The sequence below is a fragment of the Aegilops tauschii genome, chromosome 1, assembly GCF_002575655.3.
Source record: "Aegilops tauschii subsp. strangulata cultivar AL8/78 chromosome 1, Aet v6.0, whole genome shotgun sequence".
In the NCBI taxonomy this organism is placed as follows: domain Eukaryota; kingdom Viridiplantae; phylum Streptophyta; class Magnoliopsida; order Poales; family Poaceae; genus Aegilops; species Aegilops tauschii.
The window spans coordinates 146,331,611-146,352,138 of NC_053035.3; the positions used below are offsets into that span (position 1 = coordinate 146,331,611).

At 41.3% G+C, this 20,528-nt stretch overlaps 1 protein-coding gene across 1 annotated transcript; it reads right to left on the reverse strand.

Annotated features, from left to right (window-relative positions):
• Positions 1–9,132: 9,132 nt before the first annotated feature.
• Positions 9,133–15,422, reverse strand: LOC109745962 (DNA replication licensing factor MCM6). Its single transcript, XM_020305074.4, has 18 exons — positions 15,243–15,422; positions 14,963–15,112; positions 14,707–14,847; positions 14,260–14,422; positions 13,988–14,181; positions 13,707–13,902; positions 13,517–13,594; positions 12,816–13,045; positions 12,266–12,380; positions 11,859–11,933; positions 11,626–11,766; positions 11,313–11,516; positions 11,075–11,236; positions 10,813–10,868; positions 10,624–10,727; positions 10,406–10,522; positions 9,692–9,822; positions 9,133–9,552 (listed from the first exon to the last, which is right to left on the reverse strand). The coding sequence occupies exons 1-18, from the start codon at positions 15,317–15,319 to the stop codon at positions 9,427–9,429; spliced, it is 2,460 nt and encodes an 819-aa protein (XP_020160663.1). The 5' UTR covers positions 15,320–15,422; the 3' UTR covers positions 9,133–9,426.
• Positions 15,423–20,528: the final 5,106 nt, after the last annotated feature.

The following is a 20,528-nucleotide window of genomic DNA, read 5'->3' on the forward strand; positions in this document are numbered from 1 at the left end:
AAATATTTGTTCTTTGTGTGCAGGTACCGTTTACATTGTGTTGCTTGGTTCTCCTACTAGATTGATACCTTGGTTTCATAACTGAGGGAAATACCTACAGTAGTTGTACTGCATCATCCCTTCCTCTTTGGGGAAATACCGACGTAGTTCAAGCGACATCAGCCTCATCCCGTTCCTCGAAGATAAGTGTGATCAATATCTCCTCCTCACCAATACTTTTGTGCAAATTTTTCACTTTCATGCTAGGAGGGATACACCCACCGTTTCATTCCACCTATATGATATCCCTCAAGAAATGACACTTGATAGGTTTTTTCAAGTGTGCAAAATTCCTAATGAGGGCATCCCACTAGAGACACATCCTAGGGACGTTGCGGCTTTTATATCTGCAGTAACTGTGGGGAGGGGTCAAGAGGAGTTTCTGATGCTAGAGTTGCTACTTTACATTTTTTCCATTTTGCGTTATTACTCATTATTTGCCGGGAGGTGTTTAACTGGTAGGTAGGAGAGTGGAATGCTCACTTCACCTAACCTTCTTATTTTGTGCCATGCTCTTTATTACGATAGAACATTTAGTTTGGGAGCTATTGTAGCTCGACGGTTAAACACTAACCGTTTGAAGGGCATTATTTATGGTGGTATTTATGCTTCCCACCTCGCTAGACATTTTGAGATCCCTATTGGAGACGACGAGGAGGAAGAGAAGCTTTTGTCTACTAAATATCTTGATTACAGTAGCATGGTTGAGCATAATTTCATTGACTCCGGAGTGAGATGATTTCGGTATAACTTGGTATTTAGTCAGGATAGTCATGAAGTTATTACTTTGCCTGCGCCATCTTTGTTCGATCTTTCCACGGGCAGGTACACTATTATGCCTAAGGACATTTATGCTTATTAAGGGTTGACACTGCCCTCAGCACCCGAGTGAGCAGCTGAGCCAGAGCCCGCCAAGGAGCCTATCTATCAATGGGAGCCTCAGGAGCCTATTTATCAGTGGGATCCTCAGGAGCCTCAGTATTACCCTAGACCTGACTACTTTCAGTCGTGGCCCTAGACCAAGTTAGACCAAAAGCCTAAGCTTGGGGGAGTATGTATTTCTCACTGACATTACATTCATGTATCACACATTCATTCTAGTTGTCAGTGTTCATCCTTTTTCATTGTATATCCATGTTAGTTTTATTTTTGCTTTCTTATTGTGTGTTTGAAAAACTTCAAAAATCCAAAAATATTTCTCGCTTCTTTTCGGCTTTTCTTTCTTGTTTAGTTAGTTCGTAGTGTAAAAGAAAACCCAAAAATATTTCTCATTTCTTCTTTTGTTTGTTGGGAGCTTTCCTGTGTAAATCGTTTTTCTCGTTTTTCGTTTTCCTTCGTTAAGTTTGCCTTCTTCAGAAAAACTTAAAACTCCAAAAATATTTTAGTGTGTTGCTCTGAATTTCTCTTCTTTTCTTTAAGTTGCCGCAAGGAGAAGACCACGATGAAATTGTTGAGTAGCTCTCATATGCATTATTGTTAACCTAACGAAGAACCTTATTACCTTTTCTTCTCCTCTAAATAAAATGTTTGCAGATTCCGGCTTAATCCACGGCACACTTGCATTATTATTATTTTAACATCATTCGGTCATGCAAGTGAAAGGTAATAATGACGATGATTTCATGAAGTGATTGCGGTGAAGGAAAGCTAGTATGAACTCTTCTTATTTCCCGTTTTTTAAAATATGTTTAACTCAGTCGTTCTTGTTTCAACATATTATGAGTAAACATGTTTGTGATGACAATTAGAGATTATAGTTGCTCATGCCATGCTTAAATGGCTAGGAGTAGATAATGATTTATCTTCAGTGTCAACATGCATTAAAATGGTTGTGATGTAGTATGTTAGTATGGTATTCTCCTCTGAATGTTTCAAGTGGCTTGACTTGGCACATGTTCACACATGTAGTTGAATCAAAACCAATGCAGCCTTCGTGATATTTATGTTCAGGGTGTTTATGTCCTACTCATGCTCGTATTCAATGTTAATTACACACAATGCATGATTATGACCGTTGTCGCTCTCTAGTTGGTCGCTTCTCAATCTATTTGCTAGCCTTCGCCGGTACTAAGCGGGAATACTGCTTGTGCATTCAAATCATTAAACCCAAAGTTGTTCCATATGATTCCACCATATCTACCTATATGTGGTATTACTCTACCGTTCCAATTAAATTTGCATGTGCCTCCTCTAATCATACAAATAAGCACCTGTTTTGTGTGCTCGTACCGCTCATGGAGCGATAAGGGGTGGTTAGTATCGTCCATGCTAAGCGGTTTATTCTCATGATGGGTGTTTTTCACTTGTCATTGCACGAGAGAGGCTACTAATTGGGATGCCCAGTCCTGTAATCAAAATAAAGGAAAATATAATAAAACAAACTCCCTCAGAAAATTGATTATTTGGAGGGCACACATGAACTCGGCTAGCCATGGCTTGTGTTTGTATGGTTGAGGGGAGCAAGTTTTACCTTTCCATTTGGGAACCGCCGATAATGTGTTTAGCATGGAAGATACTGAAAATCCTCGGTCGTGACATTGATAGGAAAGCACACCTCTTAAAATGTATTCATCTTTGTTTTAAGCTTCGAGCTCTGGCCTCTACAAATTGTTGCTTCCCTCTGCGAAGGGCCTATCTATTTACTTTTATTATTGAGTCGTCGCCTTCTCATTTAAAGCACCAATCCTGAGAGCGCTATTGTCATTCTTATGCATTGAGTCTAGTTAATGTTGGATGTGACCATGATTGGATCTCTTTTCCATGAATTACAATGTTTAGTCACAGTTTGAACTTCATAGGTGCTTTGCATTATGTTTTTCGGTCTCATAACCGGCTAGCGAGATACCATGTTATCATATTATATCATGATTGTTTTGAAAAATTGTTGGCATCCAAGATATCTTAGTATTGCTCGCTAGTTGGTTATGTTATTGTCATGAGTAAATGTGAGATCTGAATGTTATCATTTACATGATTAGTTCATAATCTTTGCTCAAAACTTGAGCACTAGTTAAGTATATATATAGCAATGAGAACAAAAGAGTTTGTAAAAAAAATTCTTTATCACTTCAGGTTGTCAACTTAATTGCTTGAGGACAAGCAATGAGTTAAGCTTGGGGGAGTTGATACGTCCCAAACGTATCTACTTTTCAAAACATGTTTGCTCTTGTTTTGGACTCTAATTTGCATGATTTGAATGGAACTAACCCGGACTAAAGTTTTTCAGCAAAATTGCCACAGTGTTATTTTTGTGCAGAAATAAAAGTTCTTGGATTGAGCTAAAAATTTACAGATATTATTTATGGTATAAAAAATATTGGCGAAGAGACCTGCTAGAGGGGGGCCACCCAGGAACCACAAGCTCAGGGGGCGCGCCCTGTGAGCTCGTGACTCCCTCGAGCCTCCGGTTGCCCTAATTCTGACTCCATAAATACCGTTTCACGAACAAAAAAATAAAGAGAAAGTTTTATCACGTTTGAGAGACTGAGCCGCCACCACCTCCTGCTCTTCATCGGGAGGCCTGATCTGGAGTCCGTTCGGGGCTCCAAAGAGGGGGTTCGTCGTCGTCATCATCATCAACCCTTCTCGATCAACAATTCCATGACGCTCACCACCGGGAGTGAGTAATTCCTTCGTAGGCTTGCTGGACGGTGATGAAGTTGGATGAGATTTGTCATGTAATCGAGTCAATTTGTTAGGGCTTGATCCCTAGTATCCACTATGTTCTGATATTGATGTTGTGATGGATTTGCTATGCTTAATGCTTGTCGGTAGGACCCGAGTGCCATGATTTCATGTCTGAACCCTCTATGTTTTCACGGATATATTAGAGTTTTTGATCCTATCTACTAGTTACATGCGCTTGTTATTGTTCTGATTCGTAGACCCCCAAAATGACAATAGTTGGGATACTCTCCAGGGATGACTGTAATTCGAGGAGTTCATGTATTCATCATGTGTTAATGCTTTGTTCCGGTTCTCTATTAAAATGAGGCCTTAATATCCCTTAGTTTGCTTATGGATCCCACTGCCACAGGAGGGTAGGACAAAAGATGGCATGCAAGTTCTTATTATAAGCATGTATGACTATATACGGAATACATGCCTACATTACATCGATGAATTGGAGCTATTGTGTATCCCTCTAGGTTGTGACTATTACATGATTAATATCATCCAATACAAATATCCATCATTGATCCAATGCCTACGCTTTTCTCATATTGGTCTTTGCTAAGTTACTTTCGTTGTTGCTGTTTTTACAATCACTACGAAACTACTACTGTTCCCGTAACTGTTACTATCGCTACTATTACTATTGCTATCAAGCTACCATACTATTGTGCTACTAAACGCTTTGTTGCAGACATTTAGTTCTCCACGCGTGGTTGAATTGACAACTCAACTACTAATACTTACAAATATTCTTTGGCTCCCCTTGTGTCGAATCAATAAATTTGGGTGAAATACTACCCTCGAAGACTGTCGCGATCCCCTATACTTGTGGGTTATCGGAGGACACGATAATGGAGATCATGGTGTCATGCCAGTGATGACGAAGATCGTGTCGTTGCTTTGGAGATAGAAATCAAAAGCACGAGATGATAATGGCCATATCATGTCACATATTCATTGCATGTGATGTTTATCTTTTATGCATCTTATTTTTCTTAGGACGATGGTAGCATTATAAGATGATCCCTCACAATTAATTTAAATATAAAAGGTGTTCTCCCTAAGTATGCACCATTGCGGAAGTTCGTCGTTTCGAAGCACCTTGTGATGATTGGATGTGATAGACTCTATGTTCGCATACAACGGGTGTAAGCTAGTTTTACACATGCGGAATACTTGGGTTAAACTTGACGAGTCTAGCATGTACAGACATGGCCTCGAAACACGGAGGACCGAAAGGTTGATTGTGAGCCATACAGTAGATATGATCAACATGAAGATGTTCACCATTGATGACCACCCCATCTCACATGATGATCGGACATGGGTTAATTGATTTGGATCATGTAACACTTAAACAACTTGAGGGATGTTGGTTTAAGTGGGAGTTCACTAGTAATTTGACTAACCGAACCAATTATCATGAACATAGTCTAAATGTCTTCGCAAATTTATGTTGTAGCTCAATGGCTCGCATCATAGCTCCTCTGAATTTTAATGCGTTCCTAGAGAAAGCTAAGTTGAAAGATGATGGAAGCAACTATGCGGACTGGGTCCGTAATCTGAGGACTATCCTCATTGCTGCACAAAAGGCATATGTCCTTGATGCACCACTCAGTGCACCACCCCCTCTAGCGTCGTTTGTGGATGTTGTGAACGTCTGACAGGCACGTTTTGATGACTACTCGATAGTTCAGTGCGGCATGCTTTATGGCTTAGAACCGGGGCTCCAAAGACGTTTTGAGCACCACGAAGCATATGAGATGTTCCGATAGCTGAAATTGGTATTTCAGGCTCACGCACGGGTCGAGTGGTATGACTCCCCCGACAAGTACTTTATCTGCAAGATGGAGGAGAACAGCTCTGTTAGCAAGCACGTACTCAAAATGTCTGGGTACTTCAACCGCTTGAATCAGTTGGGAGTTAATCTTCCGAATGAAGTAGCGATTGACAGAGTTCTTCGGTCACTGCCACCAAGCTAAAAAAGCTTCATGATGGACTATAATATGCAATGGATGGAGAAGACGATCCCTGAGCTTTTCGCGATGCTTAAGGCCGCGGAGGTAGAAATCAAGAATGAGCATCAAGTGTTGATGGTCAAAAACACCACTAGTTTCAAGAAAGTCAAGGGAGAGAAGGGAAACTTCAAGAAAAACAGCAAGCCAGTTGCCGCTCCGGTAAAGAACCCAAGGCTGGACCCAAACCTTAGACCGAGTGCTTCTACTGCAAGGGGATTGACCACTAGAAGCGGAACTGCCCCAAGTACTTGGCGGATAAGAAGGATGGCAACGTAAACAAAGGTATGTTTGATATACATGTTATTGATGTATACCTTACTAGTGCCCGCATTAGCTCTTGGTATTTGATACTGGTTCAGTTCCTAATATTTATAACTCAAAACAGGAGTTATGGCATAAATGGAGACTGGCTAAGGATGAGGTGACGACGCACGTTGGAAATGGCTCCAAGGTTGATGTGATCGTCGTCGGCACGCTCCCTCTACGTCTACCTTTGGGATTAGTTTTAAACCTAAATAATTGTTATTTGATGCCTGCGTTAAGCATGAACATTATATTTGGATCTTGTTTATTGCGAGACGGTTATTCATTTAAGTCAGAGAATGGTGGTTGTTCTATTCATATGAATAATATATTTTATGGTCATGCACCCAACGTGAATGGTTTATTCTTGTTGAATCTCGGTCGTAGTGACACACATGTTCATAATATAGATGCAAAATTAATGATGATAGTACCACATACTTGCGGCACTGCCGCTTAGGTCATATTGGTGTAAAGCGCATGAAGAAACTCCATGCTAATGGACTTTTGAAGTCACTTGATTATGAATCATTTGAAACATGTGAACCATGCCTCATGGTAACATGACTAAAACCCCGTTTTTTGGTACAATGGAGCGGGCAAGTGACTTATTGGAAATAATACATACCAATGTATGTGGTCTGATGAGTGTTGAAGCACGCAGTGGATATCGTTATTTTCTTACCTTCACAGATGATTTGAGTAGATATGGGTATATTTACTTAATGAAACACAAGTCTGAAACATTCGAAAAGTTCAAGGAGTTTTAGAGTAAAGTGGAGGTCATCGTAACAAGAAAATAAAATTTCTACAATCTGATCGTGGAGGTGAATATTTAAGTTACGATTTTGGCACGCGTTTAATAAAATGTGGAATTGTTTCACAACTCGCGCCACCTGGAACACCACAGCGTAATGGTGTGTCCGAACGTCATAATCGTACTCTATTAGATATGGTGCGTTCTATGATGTCTCTCACCGATTTTCCACTATCATTTTGGGGTTATGCGTTAGAGACAGCCGCATTCACTTTATACATAGCACCGTCTAAATCCATTGAGACGACACGGTAGGAATTATAGTTTGGCAAGAAACTTAAGCTGTCGTTTCTTAAAGTTTGAGGATGCGACGCTTATGTCAAGAGGCTTCAGCCTGATAAGTTCAAACCGAAAGCGGAGAAGTGTGTAGGATACCCTAAAGAGACCATTGGGTATACGTTCTATCAAAGATCCGAGGGCAAGATCTTCGTTGCCAAGAATGGATCCTTTCTAGAGAGGAGTTTCTCTCGAAAGAAATGAGTGGGAGGAAGGTAGAGCTTGATGAGGTAATCGTACCTTCTCTCGAATTGGAGAGTAGTGCATCACACAAAGAAGTTCATGTGATGCCTACACAAGCCGGAGAGGAAGCTAATGATGATGATCATGAAACTTCGAATCAAGCTGCTATTGAACTTCGTAGGTCGACCAGGACACGTACCACACCAGAGTGGTATGGTAATCCTGTCTTGGAAATCATGTTGTTAGACAACGACGAACCTACGAACTATGAAGAAGCAATGATGAGCCCAGATTCCGACAAATGGCTTGAGGCCGTGAAATCTGAGATAGGGTCCATGTATGAAAACCAAGTATGGACTTTGGTAGACTTGCCCGATGACCGGTAGGTCATTGGGAACAAATGGATTTTTAAGAAGAAGACATATGATGATGGTGATGTGACCGTCTATAAAGCTCGACGTGTTGCAAAGGGTTTTCGACAAGTACAAGGGGTTGACTATAATAAGACTTTCTCACCCTTAGCGATGCTGAAGTCTGTTAGGATTATGTTAGCAGTTGCTGCAAATTTTCGATTATGAAATCTCGCAGATGAACGTCAAAACAACGGTCCTTAATGATTTCCTTAAGGAAAAGTTGTATATGATGCAACCAGAAGGTTTTGTCGATCCTAACAAACCCTAACAAAACTCGAAAAACACGTCTAAAAACGGAGCCCTCCCACCGGCAAGGTCCGGGATCCACCGTGCCCCATGACCCTAAGGCCACCAGAGACGAGGCGGACCGGCGGCGGGGCCGGCGGGAGGCGGAGGAACCCTAATTTTTAGGGGAGGAGGCTACTGCGTGAGGCCCAGTGTTTTTTGCGTCTCCCTCCTTAGAGACAAGTGTAGTGACAATTACCTCTAATCATGCGTAATTGAGAGAAAGAGTAGATCGGGATTGTAACATCTAGCATATACAAAGGCATGATATTAATTGATTGTTTCATCTGCTATGTAGAATATTTATTGGAATAGAGGAGAGGCGACAAGAGGGTGAGCTAAGTCCAAAAGCCGGCGAGCGCTCCATCCTTGTCGCCGCCTCCTCCTATCTCTCCACTCCTCATCCCTCCCTTCACCTTCCGCCTCTCATCTTCCCACGTGCCACCATGGATGGGCAGCTCAAGCTCAAGCTCGAGCTCAGCTCCGGCGCCCGTGGCCACGTTGGCTTAGCCCGTGGCTGCCCGCGCCCATGGCTGCCTGACTTAGCTTTTTTTTGTGTTGAAAACCGAAAGCTTTATTAATTTAGAATAGGATTGCAGTCTGCAGCTAATAGAACTGCTACATCAGTTGGGACATCCTGAAACCAAACATTGGTTAGATGTTCCCACCTTGCAAATTTAGCTAAGAAATCTGCAATCTCATTTTGAGTACAACTAATTTTAACTTGCATATTTAGCTTTTTTTACATCCAGACTATGTCCACGGACGAGCGTAAAATTTTAAGCCTACGTGATGTCCGTTTAAGGGCTAGCGCTGGAGATGCCCTAAATCGTATGTGGGGTCCGCTTCATGCCAACTCTTTTTAACATTTGATACCAACTCTTTGGGTTTAGTCACATTATCGCATAAAATTTACTTTATTAGTAGAGATTGGAAAAAAAATGGCTCATTCTTGCTGAAGCGGATTTGGTGCTACCACCCGAATGTACAACGAGTCAACGATGGCCTTGTATGCATCATTGCTAATGGCGTGGAAGTAATCCATCCGTAAGGCAATATGCACATTTTTGCATTATGACATCTGTAGGCCGTCATATGAGCAAACAATAGCTGAGAGCAAACCTTAGAAATTCAGAAGCACATAAATTAAGCTGTACTTGTCTTACAGAGTTGCAGTTTACATAACCATGAAACGGTGGAAAATACACAACCAATACTGGTGGCAAATTAATTACCACACTTCAACCTTGGAAGGAAGATACAATTCCAGAGATCTTGTGCTTCCTTGGGAAGGGGATGGCAGGTGCAACATATCATTTCTAGAGCATGACAACAGGATGTCTTCCGTTTGAATGTCTGCTATATTGGTCAACCACATATGATGGATCTAGTTAGCTGTGTGACCTCAGCTGGTTAATCAATCAATGACGTAGTTTGGGTTAACAGCCAGGATTCTGTGCTCCGATGCCCTTGCCGCAGCACCTTCTGCTGCCGCTGTTCCTTCATCTATGACTACAAGATGGCCTTCCCTCTGTATCAGCCTCTGCAGATGCACACCCATTGACAAAATTTCAGTAAACATGCAAATGACTCGTGACTACATGCCTTTCATGTACCCTTTTACAATGCAAGTAGTTCGGAAATTTTCATCATATTAACATAGATAAATGATAGGCTTATACCTCTATAATGGCCTTGATGCACTTTACTTCCTCCTTCACCTCTTCTGTAGAACTATATGCGCCTTGGGCATTCTGCTGCTCAACATACCAAATGATTAGATCCCCTTGCTTCATGCCAGCCAGACCATCCCCTGCATCACCAAAGTGAAAGAACATCAGTTTCAATTCCTGGGTTAGCTGGGAGAGTGAAAGTTTGCAGTTGTTACAAAATTCTTAAGCATCACACATTATATTACAAGTGGGGGCAAGTGTATAAAATCACAGGCACATAACTTATCTATTTTCCTGTAAAATTCTTAAAAAATATCTATGAAATTTCCCAGTTCCAAGCATCCCTAAAAGATTGAGCCATGGAGACTTAAGGAAGAAGCATAATTAGCACATACATAAGACATAAATTACCAAATAAGGGTAACGTTTGTGTTTCACGGTATTACCAAATAAGCATAGCATTTTAAAACACTTTTGTGCTTGAACCTAGAGCCTACCGCAGAGTGCCTTTTCACTTGTCCAGGAAAGGGATCGTGCTACTGTAGCTAGAGTGTAGTTTAGATGGCTCATGGCGTTTGGAATGGCTTCTAATCTAGAATTACAAGATACTTCCATTCTTCATGGGAAGTTGGTAATGGTGAGGTGACCATGATTGCTGATAGGATAAAACAAGAGGAAGCAAGCCACAAAATCAAGAATATAAGTATGTATCAGCATCAGTACCGTCTTTCTTGACTGATTCTTCGTGTTGCCGCAGTCTCATGACCAAAGCTTGTGTAACTCTCTGAAAATGTTCTTCAGTAATAACCAATTTCTTCTTAATCACCTCTGCTGGTTCGTCTTTTAGAGTTTTGACATTGAAAACAAACGGCAACGATTATTAGAACAAAGCAAACTGAGCAAAACCCCAATATCCATTTTAGAAATAGTGAGAAACTCACCTGGACCATCTTGTTGAGTAGCATCTCCTTGTACTGGCTGTTCATCATCATGATCAAGAGGTGCATCTTGAAAATCAGATAGGTCAACTTCACTTGATTCCACACTGCAAAAGTTAATAAGCTTCTTTGTTACTGATATCATCATGAAAATATAAGTGCTTCAAAAGGTCAAATAGTAAGCAAACTCACCTTATTATGGATGTTTTGAGTAATTTAACTGCCATGCGGACATGAGCAGGGAGAACCTAAAAGATTTTAATACCAAAAGAAGTTAGCAGCAAATTATGGAGGCAAATCAATCAATGCAAGGTAAACACAGGCAGATTGTAAGTTGATCCTACTATCAATTACAGCAAGTACATTTACTTTACAAACATATATGGTGGTGCTTCAAGAACAAAATTGCAGACAACCAATCCTAATATTGACATATGCATGCAATTTAACTTACAATTCTTTCCAAATGGCTTCTGGCAATAGCTTCTGACAGCCTGATTAGCGCCTCCAGTTGCCTAACTGTCATCCTGTAAGCAACCCTAGTACCAGGAGTACTGTCACCTCTACGGAGGACAACATATGATTCGACCAGAACTTTCTTTGCTTCAGAACTCAACTGCAATGACATAAATAATAACAGTAAGTTGATTAATAGCCAAGCTCCCTTTTCTTAACTGAGTTAAGGGGCAAACCTGAGGTTTCAAAGACTTTGCAAAAGCAAAGTAGCGCTTCAATTCTGCAGTGCTAAATGCAGGGGAAAGTGCTTCTTCACGTTTTTGATGGACTCTCACAATGTGATGAGCAATGTGGTAGTCAGTGTTTTCATCAGGTTCATCAATCATGATGTATACCAGATCAAATCTTGAAAGAATGGCTGGAGGTAGTGCCACATTGTACTGGCAGGGATTGCAGCAGTATTAGATTCAATTAAGATCTCATGATTCAAACAGAAAGGGATTTCAACTTTCTGGATTCACTAGATTTAATTTAAATTTCTTGACTTACCTTAAGTGGTTTTGACTTGTCATACCGTCCTCCTGTGGGATTTGCTGCTGCCAGTATTGAAGTTCGTGCATTCAAAGTTGCTTGTATTCCAGCTTTTGTTATGCTGATGGTTTGCTGCTCCATTGCTTCATGTATAGCAACCTACAATGGACGAATAAAATTGTCACTCAAGGTTTCAGATCAGTGAGAAAAATAAGGCATGGGCAGTAATAGCCAAATTTTGATAGGCCTACCTGATCCTTAATATCCATCTTATCAAATTCATCAATACAACAGATGCCATTATCAGCTAACATGAGTGCACCTGCCTGCAAGAAACAAAATTGGCCGCGGCAAAGGAAAGACATAAGAACTAGCAAGATTGTACATAAACCAAGTGAAACCTAGCCAGCAGTTTACAACAGATTCTAGCTCTGTCCAACTCAGTTCAGCATTTACAGTGAGAAAACATGTTAAAATGCAATAAGAAAAGCTAATACTTGTACATATACGGTATGATCTCTATCAAGAGAGATTTTGAAGAAAAAACATTTTACCTAAGCAGACTTCTATCAAGCAAATGATAAAATATAATGGCTTCATCAAAGCAGACTTTGTGGTAATGATAGAAATGGATTGGGTTGCTTAAAATTCAGATTACCTCAATACAAAATTCACCGGTTTCAGGTTCTTTCGCAACAGTTGCTGTCAAGCCAGCAGCAGACGAGGACTTCCCTGATGTGTAAACAGATCGCGGAACAATACCAGCAGTGTATCTGAAAATTGGATTACACATTTTAAATTTCATTGACTGGTGAAGCATCAAGTCAAGGACAAATTTTGAATTCCAGGAAACAAATTCCACAGCTGCTACAAATCTGAGCATCAGCATTTTAACCAACAGAAATCATGACACCTTGTATGGTATTTCGACCAGCAAATCTGTGTGGTCCATTAGTAATTTTTAATCTAGACGATTACATTTCTATAAATTTGGCCATATTTGTGGTCTTTTAAAAGATAATATACAACAAATAACAGACATAGATTGGCCAAATTCAACAAAAGTCATTCCTAAATTCATTAGTTTTTAAAATGAATCCAGAATTCACCAATGGTTCTTCTATTGAATGCATGGAAGCATTCTCTGAATGATACTATGGGTGGAAAAAGAACCATGGACATAAGAATACATGAGAAAAAAAACTTACTTTAAAAACTGAGACTTTGCGCAACTTGGATCTCCAACAATACAGACATTTATGTCTCCTCTAAGGTTTATGCCTTCATGTGTTATCTTGTGAACGCCACCCAAGAGCATAAGGAGAAGTGCCCTCTTTATTTCTTGATGACCAAAGACAGTAGGACATATGCTATCAACTATCTTATTAAAAAAATCAGGAGTGTTTCTCATCCTAACAACCTCATCCTCCTCCTCTTCCTGTTAAAGAGAAGTCAAGAGAAATAGTTTATGTTATAAACCTACAAAAAACTGAAAGGAATGCTCGTGGCTGCTCAATCAATATGTAATCTAATACTCCCTCCATCCCACAATATAAGATCATTTTCAAGCTAGCTTGAAAAACGAAAACGATGTTATATTGTGGGACAGAGGGAGTATATAATAGATTCACATGCAAAACTCCATGTTCATAATGTAATAGGTTCACATAACACTTCAGAAAATAAAAATAGTAAGATGAGCTTACTTGGTATGCATGCTCAAATGAAAAATAACAAGACGGGCATTGATCAAACCAACATGACAGAACAATATTGCTATGCAAAGATAAGCACTTGCAATGTTTTTCTTGGAATGGGCAAGTGATTAGTCATATTTTTGAAACAGTACCTCTCCTCTAATTTATTTTATGGAAACATTAGTAATTCTTGTGGCATAAGCAGAACTTACAGTGAACTTCTGTCTCTCGCTGCCATCACCATCTATGTCACGGTCCCTGATGTCCACGTCCCTCCTGCCATCCGCCACCTAGCAATGTTAAAGAGAGATGAGAAACTTGCATGAGAAATTACCATTTACCAAATTAGATTTCAGTCGGGAGAAAAACTGAGGAAAGACTATTGCTGAAAATGGTGCGCACCTGCACTGAGTTGGCCACAAAAGCAAGGCGATATGAGAGATCTCGTACTCCAAGGGACTTCAAGCCCTTTACACCTTCTTGGACACCTGACCCATTCTTCCGCTGAGGACCTTCCCGGCGACACTCTGCTCTCTCACCAGGTGAAGTTAATGCCATAACATCTGGAACAGCAACAACCGTTCCAGTAAATATGACCCTGAAATTGGCAAAACAGAACATTTTAATAAAATGAACTCAACCAAACCACAACAAAGTAACAGTGAAAGAGTTCCTCCACTCACGTATCCCCAGCTCTAGCCTTCTCAACAATCTCATGGCGCAGAATGACATCCAGGGAACGAGGTAGTGACCCAGCGGGCATCTCTTTTGATGTCTCCTGCATCCTGACCCGCTGCCAATCTGTAAATTTGCTATCCTGACGGAGAAGGGCCCATCTTGATCGGTTTTGGCATGTTGCATTAACGCATATTATTGGCTGAAGTACATGAGTCCATCATTAGATACATTGCTTGAGAAATAATAACTAATAGAAGATATGGTTGAGAGTAGCGACCTCAGTATACTTGAACTGCTGGTCTACATTTTTAACAACATTTCCACAATCAAGGCACTTGAAGGTGCCTTGCAATAACTCAGGTCGGACCTCACTCGTCCTTGTTACAACCCCCGTTACAGCTGTGAGCTTACCAATCTCTGCTGTCCCCAGCTCTCTCAACCTAATATAGTAGAAAATTCAGTCAAAAAAATTGGCAGCCACCAAGATATTAAATTACACCTACGATCTAACAGAGCAAAGTGTATAGAATTTAGACTGCAGAGTCAACTGGATCTAAAATCAAATTCTGCAGACACTGCTCCTTGAATTCATTTAATATCTGTAATAGTATTAGTATGCAGCAGTTAAAGACAGAAGTTTAAACAATTATAAAGCTTTTGCCACATTTGTACGATTAATTGGTTCATTAACCACACAAAACATACTTCAGAAGCAAGTGCAGACCTTTTCAGCATCGGAATGTTGTAGAAGGCAATATTAATATCCTTGTTGGGGCTGTCGTCGGAGATTATTGGCGCACGGTTCTCGCCAGCTCTGTGCTCCATCACAAACCTCTTGCACGCATTGCGAAGGTACGGCTCAAACCTGATGCAATCAAAAACGCCATGAGCAACCATTTCCTCCTTGTAACAAACGAAGAAACAAATCAATGGGTACTAGTAACTCGCAGGAAAAGAAAAAGGAAACATCCCCATCTCACCTAAGGTACTCCTCGGAGATGGCCTTCTGGAGGACGTCGTTGAAGCGCATGACGTGCGCGAAATCGACGTACATGGTGGTGGACTCACGCGACCGCATCGCCTCCATCTCTACATCGTAGAACGGCTCCGCCGCATCCGGCTCCTTGAACCTAGGGACCCGAGAAGCCGAAGGTATGAAACACAGAGGACCATGAGGAAACCCTAGAACCTAGAAATGGAGGGGAAGGGGGGGGAGGGGGGGGGGGGGGGGGGGGGGGCCGCCGGCGGCGCTGGTCTCACCGCTTAAGGAACTCGAGGAAGATGTTCTCCACCCGCGCCGCCTTCTCGTCCACGAAGAAGCCGCCGAACGCCTCCATGGCCGGCGAACCTTCTGGATCTAGACGAGTGTTTGGTGATTGGGGGGGGAGGGAGGGGGACGGTTCTGGCGTCCGAGTGCGCGGTGAGAGAGGCAAGGGTTTCGGGTTGGGGGATGAAAGGGGGAGGGGGGGTATTGTTGGCGGGAAGGTGGCGGCGGCTTGGCGCCAATTCTTCCCGCCAAAAACTGGCTGGAGCCTGGAGGAAGGGTTGGGGTTTCTATGGACCTGGTCCGTGCACCGTTTGCTCCCTGACATGTGGGCCACACCACTTGAGGAGAACCTGAGCGAGCGGATACTCCGTGCCCCGGGTGCACCGTGCAGGGGAGTCGGTGTGGCGACCTAGTGCCTCGTTCTTGGGCCCGTGTTGGGTTTCTGGTGAATGGGCCGTGGGTTGGACTCTCCTCGCAACGACCCAACTCCTATTCGGCGCTCTAGGCGATCTCCTACTCGGAAAATCCTATACGACGCACCTTGCGTCAAGTTGTCGAGGATTCGCACGGGTTTCTCGAGCGAGCGACGCGATCTGGGCCGGCCCATTCATCATTTCAGCTATCCTGATTTTGCAAACCTTCTAGAGATAATCAGACGGTTTTTAGAAGGTTCCTGAACCGATTCTTTTTTTTTTCCTTTTTCTTGTTGCTGTTTCTTTTCTTCTTCTTCTTTCCTGTTTTTTTTTCGAAAAACTAACGACCACACGTGTGGCATCTTGCACATCGCCCACACGCCTTCATTACCATTCATTTTGCCTCGTGTAAACATATGACATCAGCAGAAATTTTTTTGGTTTTCGGCTTAAAAATGTTTTATTTCCTAATTAAAAAATTGAACTAAAAATCTGTTTTCACCATTAAATCCGTCTCGACGAGATCTTCAAAACTAGACCCCATGTTGATATGTTTCGACGAAAAAAAATTTGCTCAAAGTTGCCATGATGTTTACATTGTAGTTACCATAGTGCTTAAACTAAAGTTGCCATGTGGCAATTTTAGTTTGTAGAGCATTGCAAGTTTAGTATTTTGATGATGGCAATTCCAGTACTTTGATCATAAAAATTATTTTTTGTATGAACCATGACAATTTTCAGTGCATGTATCATGGCAATTTTAGTTTATGGTTCATGGCAAGTCTAGTTTCTTAATTCCACGTTTTATAATATGTCAAAAATTACTTTTAAATATAGAAGAAAATAGCTAAAACATATTATGGCAACTTCGGTGTAAACACCATGGCAATTCACGTGCAATAGACATGGCAACTTTAACCCAAAAAAATCGTCAAAATATATTAATATGAGATCTAGTTTCGAAGATCTCGTCGCAAGGGATTTAATGATATAAACGGATCTTCAATCGGATTTTTCATCTAAGAGATAAAATATTTTAAAAACTGAAAATCCAAAAATATTCCTACATGCATGCATGCGATGACGTGACGCAGTCTGTATGTTGTAGGGCATGTGGGCGAGTTTCGCTCTCACCACTCGTGTGGGCATTAGCGTTGTCCTTCTTTTTTTTCTTGCTTTTCTCGCCTTTATGTTTACTTTTTTCCTTTTTCAATATTTTTACATGTTCGTCTTTTTTGAAAAATTACAAATTTAAAAAATGTTCATCTTTCCAAAAATTGTTCGCTTTTCCAAATTTGTTCATGAATTTCAAACAATGTTCGCGTGTGCAAAAAAGTTTGTGTTTTCAAAAAATGTTGCCATTTAAAAAAAATCTCCCCAAATTTCAATAAATGTTCGTCTTTTCAATTTTATTCAAGGAGTTTAAAAAACATGTTTTCAAAATATGCGCTTTTCCTAAAGTTGTTCACATTTTCAAATTTTGTTATTAGATTTAGAAAATGTTCCCTTTTTAAAAAAAATATTCATTAAATTGTTCATCTTTTTTGATAATATTTGAGTTTTTTAAATATGTTAACATAATTGAAAAATTGTTCGCGTTTTCATAAAATATTCATATTCCTTATTTGTTTACTTTTTGTAAACACGAAAAAAACATATCTAGATTAAAAAAATTGTTTGGAACATTCAAGAAATATTTGTGTTTCCAAAAAATTGTTCACATGTTTAAATTTGTTCTCGAGATTTAAAAACTTTTTTACTTTTGCCAAAAATGATCAAAAAAATAAACTTGTTCACAAATTCAAATAATGTTCTGTAATTTCAAAAATTGTTCCTGTTAAAATTTAATCACAAATACAGAAAATGTTCATGTTTTCTAAATTTGTTCACAAATTCAAAAAATTGTTTGCATTTTTTTTGTTTATGAGTTTGAAAACGTTCATCTTTTATAAAAATGTTATTGTTTTAAAAATCTATTCACGTTTTTGAATCTTGTTCAGAATTTCAAACCTTGTTCAAGATTCAATAAAATTTTGTTTTCCGAGAAAAGTAGAGTTTTCTAAATTTTGTTTACGTATTTGAAAAGTGTTCGTGTTTCTAAAAATATTCCCCTTTTGAAAAATGTTCATGTTCGAAATTTACAAAGGGTCAGATTTGTTGTTGTCTTTGGTTCTTAGAGTCTCGCGCTAGTACATAGACAAGATAGGTCATTAGTGTTGTGGAACGTAGCATGCAATTTCAAAAAAATTCATATGATTATGCAAGATCTATCTAGGAGATGCATAGCAACGAGAGGGGGAGAGTGTGTCCACGTACCCTTGTAGACCGAAAGCGGAAGCGTTAGGTTAACGCGGTTAATATAGTTGAACGTCTTCACGATCTGACCGATCTAGTACCGAACGTACGGCACATCCGAATTCAGCACACATTCAGCTCGATGACGTCCCTTGAACTCTTGATCCAGCAGAGGGTCGAGGGAGAGTTTCGTCAGCACGACAGCGTGGTGATGGTGATGGTGATGTGATCCGCGCAGGGCTTCGCCTAAGCACTACGACGCTATGACCGAAGGAGTGAACTGTCGAGGGGGCACCGTGAAGGAAATATACCCTAGAGGCAATAATAAAGTTATTATTTATTTCCTTATATCATGATAAATGTTTATTATTCATGCTAGAATTGTATTAACCAGAAACATGATACATGCGTGAATACATAGACAAACAAAGTGTCAATAGTATGCCTCTACTTGACTAGCTCGTTGATCAAACATGGTTACGTTTCCTAGCCATAGACATGAGTTGTCATTTGATTAACGGGATCACATCATTAGGAGAATGATGTGATTGACTTGACCCATTCCGTTAGCTTAGCACTTGATCGTTTAGTATGTTGCTATTGCTTTCTTCATGACTTATACATGTTCCTATGACTATGAGATTATGCAACTCCCGTTTACCGGAGGGACACTTTGTGTGCTACCAAACATCACAACGTAACTGAGTGATTATAAAGGCGCTCTACAGGTGTCTCCGAAGGTACTTGTTGGGTTGGCGTATTTCGAGATTAGGATTTGTCACTCCGATTGTCGGAGAGGTATCTCTGGGCCCACTCGGTAATGCACATCACTATAAGCCTTGCAAGCATTGTAACTAATGAGTTAGTTGCGGGATGATGTATTACAGAACGAGTAAAGAGACTTACCGGTAACGAGATTGAACTAGGTATTGAGATACCGACGATCGAATCTCGGGCAAGTAACATATTGATGACAAAGGGAACAACGTATGTTGTTATGCGGTCTGACCGATAAAGATCTTCGTAGAATATGTGGGAGCCAATATGAGCATCCAGGTTCCGCTATTGGTTATTGATCGGAGACGTGTCTCGGTCATGTCTACATAGTTCTCGAACCCGTAGGGTCCGCACGCTTAAAGTTTGATGACGGTTATATTATGAGTTTATGTGTTTTGATGTACCGAAGATAGTTCAGAGTCCCGGATGTGATCACGGACATGACGAGGAGTCTCGAAATGGTTGAGACATAAAGATTGATATATTGGAAGCCTATATTTGGATATCGGAAGTGTTCCGCGTGAAATCGGGATTTTACCGGAGTACCGGGGGTTACCGGAACCCCCCCGGGGGTTTAATGGGCCTACATGGGCCTTAGTGGAGAAGAGGAGGGGCGGCCAGGGCAGGCCGCGTGCCTCCTCCCCCTCTAGTCCGAATTGGACAAGGAGGGGGGCGGCGCCCCCCTTTCCTTCCTCTCTCCCTCCTCCTTCCCCCTTCTCCTACTCCAACAAGGAAAGGAGGGAGTCCTACTCCCGGTGGGAGTAGGACTTCCTGGCGTGCCTCCTCCTGGCCGGCCGCCTCTCCCTCCCTTGCTCCTTTATATACAGGGGCAGGGGCACCCCATAGAGACAACAATTGATCTCTTGATCTCTTAGCCGTGTGCGGTGCCCCCTCCACCATAATCCACCTTGATAATATCGTAGTGGTGCTTAGGCGAAGCCCTGCGTCGGTAGAACATCATCATCGTCACCACGCCGTCGTGCTAACGAAACTCTCCCTCAAAGCTCGGCTGGATCGGAGTTCGAGGTACGTCATCGAGCTGAACGTGTGCTGAACTCGGAGGTGCCGTGCGTTCGGTACTTGATCGGTCGGATCGTGAAGACGTACGACTACATCAACCGTGTTGTGCTAACGCTTCCGCTTTCGGTCTACGAGGGTACGTGGACAACACTCTCCCCTCTCGTTGCTATGCATCACCATGATCTTGCGTGTGCGTAGGAAATTTTTTGAAATTACTACGTTCCCCAACAGTGGTATCAGAGCCAGGTTTTATGCGTAGATGTTATATGCACGAGTAGAACACAAGTGGGTTGTGGGCGATATAAGTCATACTGCTTACCAGCATGTCATACTTTGGTTCGGCGGTATTGTTGGATGAAGCGGCCCGGACCGACATTACGCGTACGCTTACGCGAGACTGGTTCTACCGACGTGCTTTGCACACAGGTGGCTGGCGGGTGTCAGTTTCTCCAACTTTAGTTGAACCAAGTGTGGCTGCGCCCGGTCCTTGAGAAGGTTAAAACAACACTAACTTGACAAACTATCGTTGTGGTTTTGATGCGTAGGTAAGAACGGTTCTTGCTCAGCCCGTAGCAGCCACGTAAAACTTGCAACAACAAAGTAGAGGACGTCTAACTTGTTTTTGCAGGGCATGTTGTGATGTGATATGGTCAAGATGTGATGAGATATAAGTTGTTGTATGAGATGATCATGTTTTTGTTGAAGTTATCGGCAACTGGCAAAAGCCTTATGGTTGTCTCATTATTGCATAAGATGCAAGCGCCAAATAATTGC